Genomic DNA, 9,669 nt, shown 5'->3' with positions numbered 1-9,669 from the left:
TGAAGTAATAATCCTACTAGAATGAAGTAATAATCCTATTATAATGAAGTAAAAACCTACTGGAATGAAGTAATATATTCTGGAATGAAGTTAAATCTTCGTAACGTGTTAGTATGACTTATTTACCTTCGGATGAATTATAATAGACTAGTGATGAAGGAGAAAATAATTTATAAATTTGTGAATCTCATCCATAAAAAACTAGATCTAAAAGCCCTAATTTGGTATGGTTCGGTGGTTCGGTCTTTAAGAAGAGTTCGACATTGATTACAACTCTATATATATATATATAGAGGAATGATATGCTACATACCTTATATGAGCTCCTTATGTGAGCACCACTCTCGTTTGACACACTTTTAGCATTGTTCGTTTCGATTTATCTATTTAGTTTAATTCTAATACGTTAAAAAATGTTATTGCAATTTTTAATTTCACAAAATTCATAAAAATCAAAGCTTGATTTATTATTTTATTCATTTATTTGAAATTATAGAGAAAACGAGCAAATTGAGCTTTGATTTTTATGAAATTTGTGAAATTAAAAATTGCAATAACATTTTTTAACGTATTAGAATTAAACTAAATAGATAAATCGAAACGAACAACGCTAAAAGTGTGTCAAACGAGAGTGGTGCTCACATAAGGAGCTCACATAAGGTATAGCATATCATTCCTCTATATATATATATCCAATTTTTACTTTTATATTTATTCTATGTTTGTGGTAATTAATATACATAGATCAATAACCAAACAATATTTATTAGTACTTAGTATTTTTTTTGGGATGACAAAGATATTAATTGATGCTCTCGCTCTATATATGCAAATAAAGTTAATTAATATAGCACACAATAATAACCAACGGGTCACATCGCAGTTGGCAGCGCGGAGCTGTGGTGACCATGAGGTCACGGGTTCAAACCCGGCCACCCGTTGGGAGACTTTCGGCCTTAATCCGCAAGCCGGATCAGTCAGAAACGTACTGTATTCATCACTACATTATTCCTAATTTCTACGTACACGCATCCTTAACGCAACTCAGATATACATGCATTTGCAATATATTATATAATAGAGATATCTCACATTTTAAATCTCCAAAGAATATTTTTTTAATGTCCCAATCCCACATATATAGGACCTGTTTCCATATACGATCATGTTTATCTACCTTGTTTCTATATACGAACACGTTTATCTAACTTATTTAAATACACTAATTTACGAAATTTATGGAGTAGCATACATAGTAATTTTTTTCGGATAACGAGATATGGATAATTGTTTTTTAAATTAAAATGTGACATAATCCGTTTTGTAATATAATTAATATAGTAGTATAAAAAAATTGAGATATTTGTCTATATCTCTATTAATAATAATAATATTAAAATAATAGAAAAGCGAATCCATGCAGAATCTTGCTTCTATAAAAAGCCCTTATTTCCCTCACAAACTATCTCACCACCTTCACTGCAACTTCAACCGATCTCAACCACCGCCTCCGCCGTGGTTTGCTAAAATGGGCCTAAACTCGAACAGAGTCGAGAATTTCTCAGACACAGAAGCGCCGCCGCTGCCAATGCAAATGCCGCCGCGGGAGGTTCACAGAGTCTGCCCGCCGCCGCCAAGAACCACCTCGCAGAAGCTCCGCCACCGCCTCTCCGAGATATTCTTCCCTGACGACCCGCTCCACAAGTTCAAGGATCAGTCGTGGTTTCGGAAACTCATTCTGGGGCTGCAATTCTTCTTCCCAATTTTCGATTGGGCACCCAATTACAGCCTCCAGCTCTTCAAATCCGACGTCGTTTCCGGCGTCACCATTGCCAGCCTCGCCATTCCCCAGGTGTCCTAATTTTAAAAATCCCCAAAAATTGAAAATTCTCGTCCAAGATCGTTTCTTTACATGCAAATTTGACTTTTCTTGATTTCAATTTATAGAATTTTGATTGGTGATTTGTTCTTGCAAAACACAGGGGATAAGTTATGCAAAGCTTGCAAATCTGCCACCGATTATTGGTTTATGTAAGTGGGAAAGTCATCAAGAATCCTTTTATTTTGCTCTGTTTGTTTGTTTGTTTGTTTTCAACTAAATGCTAAAGCAAAGTGTTTAACTTCTTGAAGACTCTAGCTTCGTTCCGCCGTTGATATATTCAGTTCTCGGGAGCTCCAGGCATCTGGCGGTCGGCCCTGTGTCGATAGCTTCCCTTGTGATGGGAACAATGCTCAGTGAAGTAGTTCCCTACAGCGACGAACCGGCCCTCTACCTTAAGCTGGCTTTCACAGCCACATTCTTTGCAGGGGTGTTTCAAGCTTCTCTAGGCTTTCTCAGGTAAAAATTTTACTAGTTTAGTTGTAAATTGTAATTATGTATAGCTTTGGAAAGTGGGAGGAATCTTTTTAGTAAAGGTGTTGTGCAAGAATCTATCCACTATAAGCACAATGAAGGGCTTGCATTGGTGAAGATGATTATGCTATGTAAAGTAGTGTGAGAATGAACTAACAGAAACTGTTTGAGAGATTCTTTGTTTTGTATTGTTTTGTTTTGTTTTTGCATTTGGTCAATTGTAGCTAGGCAGATGCTTTTGCCTTTTAAGAGATTCTTGAATGATGGTGTGATCTTGCAGATTGGGATTTGTTATTGATTTTCTGTCGAAGGCGACTCTTGTTGGCTTCATGGCCGGTGCAGCAGTGATCGTCTCGTTGCAGCAGTTGAAAGGGCTGCTTGGGATAGTCCATTTCACTACCAAAATGCAACTGGTTCCTGTGTTGTCTTCTGCCTTCCATCATACAGATGAGGTAGAATGAATCTCTAGCTAAAGATGGCCTTTTCTTAATTTCTTGATGTAAATGTTAGTAAACAACATGAATCTATTTCTTGCTTGCAGTGGTCTTGGCAAACCATTGTGATGGGGGTCGCTTTTCTGGCGCTGTTGCTGATAACAAGGCAGATCGTAAGTGGCTGTGACCGTCTTCCATAGTCAGTTTCTTGTTTGTCGAGTTTTTCTCTGAATTTCAATGGTGAATGCAGAGCATGAGACGGCCTAAACTCTTTTGGGTATCAGCTGCTGCTCCATTAGCATCAGTGATTCTGTCGACCATACTAGTCGTTTGCTTCAAATCCAAACTCCACGGGATCAAGACAGTAAGAACTCTGCAGTTTTCGCCTAGTATTTGAATTGAATTCGTGAACAAAATCTTGATTGGGATATCTTGTTTCTACAGATTGGGAAATTGCCTAAGGGCCTGAATCCACCTTCTTCAAACATGCTGTATTTTAGTGGCCCTCATCTTGCTTTAGCAATCAAAACCGGAATCATAACCGGAATACTTTCTCTCACAGTGAGTTCTCAAACATTATGCTGAAAAAACAAAAAGAATCAAAATCAGAATTCATATAAACATTCTGCATTTGTGAATCTGTAGGAAGGGATTGCTGTTGGAAGGACATTTGCCAGTCTCAAAAACTACCAAGTTGATGGTAACAAAGAAATGATGGCCATCGGCCTAATGAACATGGCTGGCTCTTGCTCGTCTTGCTACGTCACCACTGGTATATCACACTTCTCGATTTCTTCATCTTCACTTCATTGCATTGTGAAGAATCGACAGAGCTGATGGCGAATTTGCGTTTCTAGGATCATTTTCGCGATCAGCTGTGAACTACAACGCTGGTGCACAGACTGTCGTCTCAAACATAGTAATGGCTGCAGCAGTGCTCGTGACGTTGCTGTTCCTCATGCCGTTGTTCTACTACACCCCCAACCTCATCCTGGCAGCCATTATCATCACTGCTGTGGTCGGCCTGATAGACTATCAAGCAGCGTACAAACTGTGGAAAGTCGACAAACTTGACTTCTTGGCTTGCTTGTGTTCATTCTTTGGCGTTCTGTTCATCTCAGTGCCTCTCGGTCTCGCTATAGCAGTAAGCCTTTGCTATGCTCAACACCCGAATAAATAGAAGAAATTTCTCTCAATTGATGCTAACTGTTTAGAAGCAAATTTCAGGTTGGAGTTTCGGTTTTCAAGATCTTGTTACACGTGACAAGGCCAAACACGGTTGTGCTCGGAAACATGCCAAGAACTCAGATATATCAGAATCTCAATCAATACAGAGAGGCTGTTAGAGTTCCTTCATTCTTGATCATGGCAGTTGAGGCACCAATCTACTTTGCAAATTCCACTTACTTACAAGAAAGGTAATGAATAAGTCCTTGTTCCCACATCACACGCAAAAAAAACACGTCTAATCTCAGCCGTCAATGCAGGATACTGCGATGGATACGAGAGGAGGAAGAGTGGCTGGCCGCAAACGACAGAAGCAACTTGAAATGTGTCATACTAGATATGACTGGTTAGTATTTACAAAAAAAATACTACTGATAGATTATTGTAGTGATTATATATTTATATTCTAACAAAAACAATTTTTTTAAAATCTTGATCAGCTGTGACAGCAATAGACACAAGTGGGATTGACACAATCAGTGAGCTGAGAAAGATGCTAGAGAAGAGATCACTCAAGGTAAGCAGCATCTCTGGCTGATCTCTGCAAGTTTTCGCCTTGTGTTCCACGTCGTATTGAATCTTTTCTTCTCAGTTTGTGCTGGTGAATCCTGTGGGAAGTGTGATGGAGAAACTGCAAGAATCCAACACTTTGGAATCCTTTGGATTTGATGGGCTGTATGTGAGTGTTGGAGAAGCCGTGACCGACATTTCGGCTGCGTGGAAAGCTCAGCCTTGAACAACATCAGCAGTGGCTTCCATAACCATATATAAATATATGAGTAGGATTGAAGGAGTTCTTGGTTTCTTCAAGAGGAGTTGAAGCCATATATATATCAAATATAAATATGTATGCAATGGCATTGGCAACGTGCTCAATATACCTAACTAGTCCTGAGAAATTTTGTAATCTAATTATTTTCTCTTATATTAATTGATGATTAGCTTTCTTTCTAGCTACCAATTGCGTTTTTATAATTATCTTCTCATGTTCGAATATCACAGCTCGGAATTGCATAAACATCTAGTAAAGATTTCGATTCAAGTAGTTGTTGAGCGGGAGAGGGTTTTGTTTAATATAACTCATTTAAAAAAAAAAAATTGAAATAGTATAATTTGCAAAAGAAACAATCAAACAAGCAAACAATTAAAATAAAAAACAAAATTTAACTACTAAAATCTCATTAAAACCCAAAAACTGTAAACCATAAACTTTCGACCACAGTGGGAGTCGAACCCACGACCTTTTGATCCGAAGTCAAACGCGCTAATCCACTGCGCTATGCGGTCTGCTGTGACATTCATTTACTACAAAATAGATATGAATGTTATTCAGCTTATTGTAGCCCGGCACAAATTTATGTTTTTAAAGATGGAGGCCAAATGTTTCGGATTCGAGTTCTCATTTACACAACCAAATTGTCCTAAATTTCATATTTTCAACAATTTTAAGCAACTGATTCCAATCTGACCACTAATTCCATTCCATACAGAGGACATATCACTAAGTTTTCTCTCACTCTCTCTCTATCTTTCTTCCAGTTCAAGTGAAAACCCAATGCAGCTAGACTAAGACAATATTATCATGCTTCTTCAACTATGAATCTTTTTGATGGGATCACCTGCAGCTCTACCCCCCACGTCGACCTTCTCTACCTCTTCGACATCACCTGCAGGTTTCGGAGACTTGATTTGCCTCATCAGCCGCATTATCTCTCCCTTTGCATAGGTCAGTTCTTCCTCCAGCTTCTTTCCTCTCTTTATCAAACTCTCCCTTTCCTTCGCGAGCTTCATGACCAGGTTGTAAGCGTCTTCCAAGTGCACTCGAGATTCTAAGAAAGCCTGTTTCTGCTCAGCAATGATATTACAAAGGTCATCATTCTCATCTTCCACACTCGAAACCTGAGAATGAGCAAGCTCTAACTCTCTGGAAAGCATTGATGCATACCGAGTCAAATCATTGAGGGACTTAGTAGCCTCTTCTAAATACGATTCAAGACTTGCGCATGCTTCTTTGTCTCCCAACATCTGTGTTTCCAACTCCATCAACTCTTTCTTCAGAGAGGATATGATTCTCTTGTCTTCGTTCAGATCAGACGTTGCGATCTCTGCTTTCCTAAGGGCGTCAACAAGTTCCTCCTCCAAGCCATTGCATTTCTGCAATGCAGCAGTCAATTCCGTGGACATAATTCGCAGTTCTTCATCTGATTTAATGAGAAGGTCATTTGTGGAACTTAGTTCTTTGGACAAGAGTTCTTCTCCCTTTTTAGCTTCCTCAAGTTTCTTGTACAATGATTCTCTTGCTTCCCTGGACTCAGCCTGAGCTTTGTAGACCTGATCTCCAAGCTCCGAGCACAGTCTTTCCAACTGTTTCGATTGTTTAAGCAGCTCCAAAGTTTCATCTCTTGATCTCTCCAACGTAGTCTTTGTCCTTCTAAGATCCTCTTCCACAATTTTCATATTCTTCAATTCTACATTAAGCACTTCTTTAAAATTGTCTCTCTCCCGTCTCAATGAATATATTAACACCTTGTCTCTCTTCTTCTCATCCAACAAGCTCTTAAGTTGTTTATCAAGCAGGTGAATTTTCCCCTCCCTTTCTCCCAAATCTTTTGCCTCCGAAGCTTCCTTCTCTTCCATAGAGGACTTGAAGTTGTTATATTCTGCTAAAACGGCATCAAGCTTCTTCACTGACTCATCTTTCTCAGCCACTACAGTGATTAACTCCAGATTCAATTCTTGCACCATCTCATCCTGCAGATCCAGCTCTTCTAAATGTCTCAAAATTACATCCTGCATTTGCTTCTTCTCTGACTCCAAACTTGTTAGACAGTTGTCAGATTCCTGATACGCGGAGCTGAGTTGTTCTAGCTTACTATCTTTGTCGGAAAGTAGAACACTAAGATGCCGAATAGTATCTTCTTTCTCCCTAATATCCAATGTAAGCAATTCGATCTTTTCTTGCAGGACTCCTACAGAATATAGCTTCTCCTTCAGCTGCTGTTGGAGTTCCCTTTTATCCTTCGCATAGAAATTAGAAACCAACAAAACAGAATTACAGATAGCACAACATTCAGAAATGTAAAATATATTAGAGTGATAGTCCTTATTTAGTGCTAGAACCAGGAAACACAAGGAAACATAAAGAAGGTATCTAACTAAGATTCAGCTATGCATACGAACAAGATGCATGAGGTCAGAACAGTGATTGGGACTTCAAGACTAAGAGAGATTATACAGTAGACAAACTCTCCATCTTGACAACTTATAACAAACATATTCCAACTTTTTGCTACTCTCAGTTTCAATTCGGTAATGTAGGTTCTTGAAGATTAAGTTCCATTCCTTACACAACGAACACATTCCAAATTTCCGAGCCTTTATTCTTAGCACTTACTATTAGCTAACAGTCACATCAATGTCACACAAAATAAGAGTACAATTCTATTGTAATTACTTACTTCTTCCAGAGTAGCATCTGAAATGGCATCTTCCTTCTTCTTAGGTGGAAAAAGGGCAGCAAGAACCCCTGATCTCAGAACACCAAGTACATTCAGAATGGAGAAGGGGTGCTGCGATGGATGTCCCTGAGGTGATAGCTGACCACAAGAAATGTGCACATTAGCATGAATGATTGTTTAGATGACATACAAATACAAGAATCAGATGACCAAGCCAACATTTATACCTGGATGCAGACCTCTTCATTTTGATCCAGATCCGACGCTGTTAATTCGTCACTTTCTATAACACAAAAGGTGAACTCATCAGTGATGGCTCAATAAAATGTTTACAGTTTAGGAAGAAAGGAAGAACAGAGTCCTAAGTCAAGAAATATTTCAAGAAAGATGCAGTTTACTGAACTGTAACTCAGAACCATCACAATTGGCCTTATGCAAATGTAAACATACATTATGAAAAGCTAAATTAGGTCACCAGAATCTCCCCTAATTCAACTGTCTTACCACCTTTACCAATCAATTGAAGAGAAAACACAATCAATCAAAACAATTACCAATTCAAGTATGCCAAAACCTAGATATCAAGAAAAAACCCTAATAACTTCAGAAATCCCTCTTACTACTTAATCTTCACTTAACAAAGAGTAGATCAAAAGAAACACACACCTTCAGGAAGGGCATGGATTGCGTGAGCCCTGATTCTGAGAAGGCGGAGAACAGGTAAACCCATGGCAAGAGCTACATAATTGGCGTCTCTCTGTAGAAATGCCGTGGCCGCCGCATTCTCGCTTCGAGAGGGCGCGATTCTCAACGAGCACGACGGAAACGGCGGTTGCGAACAGCATTTGGATGAAGTTTGGCGGAATTGGTACGGCGTAGAGCTCGAATTCACAGCTGCAGAGCTCATTGTTTCTCTCTTGAACGATCACGAAACAAATTTGGGCGGCGATTGATGATTACTCCACATTTGATTTGAGTGAGATTGAGAAATGCAGCAGTTTTTTAAACTCTTGGCGGTTGTGAGTGAAGAAGTTAGTTATAATTCGTTGCTTCCAAGTTCCAAATATTCTAGAATAACACATTATAATATAGTAGTAATAATTAACATGAGTAGAGATAAATGAAAAAAATTGTGTGTACATAATCGAATTTTTTTTTTTACATTTTACCTTAATAATTATTTTATGAACGTTAAATGATTTAAAATAAATTTTATGTTGTGACACTTTAAAAAAATTTGAAATTTTAACTTAAATATTTGTATATTTTAGAAAAAAAAACATTTTTTTTATTAAATATTGTATAAATAATTCAGATCAACCTCGAAATCACGTCACAATTTGAAATAAAACTTATATATCATTTCTTTCTTATTTTTGTATAATAATACAATAAATAACAAAACTAATTTTTGATTAAACTCACTTAAAATTAAAAATTTAAGGATATTATGTACATGTATCATTTATGTACATCGACGTATCCTTAAATCAATAAGTCAGTTCACTTTATGTTTTACAATGTCTTGATCTTCAGCATCACTTGGTAAATTGACTAAATATTTTTCTCTTTAAAATCTACAATTGATGGCAATAACTGCAATATAAGTTGTATTTAAATACTCAAGAATTGTCGAATGGCTCAGTTTATAACTATAGTTCAGTTACTCTTAATTGTTTTGACTTCATTTTTCTTTTTCTTTTTTTGGTTATTAGTTCATTGGTTGCCTCATTTGGTCTATTAGCATTATTAACTTGGATATGCCATGTTCTAGAAGATCGATATACTCCATTTGCTAATGGAGATAGACAGACTTAATATTATTGTTACTATCTTTTTGTTGTTTCTCAATTAGTTGCTTTTTGTCCTTTTTAGCTTTTATATTAGTATTATTTTTATGGTTGAACATCATTGGACACTGGTGGGGTATGCTTATCAATTCTTTACATTTTTAGCTCTTCCAAAAAAATATCTTAAAATATATATAGTGCATGTATTTGTATATTTAGTGCAAATAAGTGCAAATGCTTACAAATTCAGTGCAATAAAGTGCAAGTATTTAGTATATTTAGTGCAAATAAGTGCAAATGCTTACAAATATAGTGCAATATTCAATTCTCATATTCACACACCAAAATTTCATGTGAACTTACAAAAAAGTACACAAAGCAAGGTACAAAAGAGCGTAGCTAAGAAA

General features: G+C 37.2%; 2 protein-coding genes and 1 non-coding gene across 3 annotated transcripts; 1 reads left to right on the top strand and 2 right to left on the bottom strand.

Annotated features, from left to right (window-relative positions):
* The first annotated feature begins 1,459 nt into the window (after positions 1 to 1,459).
* LOC125203960 (putative sulfate transporter 3.4) lies at positions 1,460 to 4,971 on the top strand. The gene is made up of 13 exons (XM_048102490.2): positions 1,460 to 1,852; positions 1,983 to 2,031; positions 2,131 to 2,338; positions 2,634 to 2,805; positions 2,895 to 2,960; positions 3,038 to 3,151; positions 3,232 to 3,348; positions 3,433 to 3,559; positions 3,645 to 3,931; positions 4,015 to 4,205; positions 4,275 to 4,360; positions 4,455 to 4,531; positions 4,607 to 4,971. Exons 1-13 carry the CDS (start codon positions 1,529 to 1,531, stop codon positions 4,748 to 4,750), a joined length of 1,962 nt encoding a protein of 653 aa, XP_047958447.1. The 5' UTR covers positions 1,460 to 1,528; the 3' UTR covers positions 4,751 to 4,971.
* A 256-nt stretch (positions 4,972 to 5,227) lies between these two features.
* On the bottom strand, positions 5,228 to 5,301 carry TRNAR-UCG (transfer RNA arginine (anticodon UCG)). The gene has a single exon. It is a non-coding gene; the product is annotated as a tRNA-Arg (tRNA).
* Positions 5,302 to 5,412: 111 nt separating this feature from the next.
* LOC125206480 (MAR-binding filament-like protein 1) lies at positions 5,413 to 8,444 on the bottom strand. The gene is made up of 4 exons (XM_048105730.2): positions 8,139 to 8,444; positions 7,700 to 7,755; positions 7,473 to 7,610; positions 5,413 to 7,032 (listed from the first exon to the last, which is right to left on the bottom strand). The coding sequence occupies exons 1-4, from the start codon at positions 8,377 to 8,379 to the stop codon at positions 5,605 to 5,607; spliced, it is 1,863 nt and encodes a 620-aa protein (XP_047961687.2). The 5' UTR covers positions 8,380 to 8,444; the 3' UTR covers positions 5,413 to 5,604.
* Between the last annotated feature and the right edge of the window lie 1,225 nt (positions 8,445 to 9,669).

The sequence above is a fragment of the Salvia hispanica genome, chromosome 6, assembly GCF_029641045.1.
Source record: "Salvia hispanica isolate PSC_SH4W2 chromosome 6, Shi_PSC_v1, whole genome shotgun sequence".
Lineage (NCBI taxonomy): Eukaryota > Viridiplantae > Streptophyta > Magnoliopsida > Lamiales > Lamiaceae > Salvia > Salvia hispanica.
Note: the sequence above shows the minus strand (reverse complement) of the source record. Positions and strands in the feature narration are given on the sequence as shown.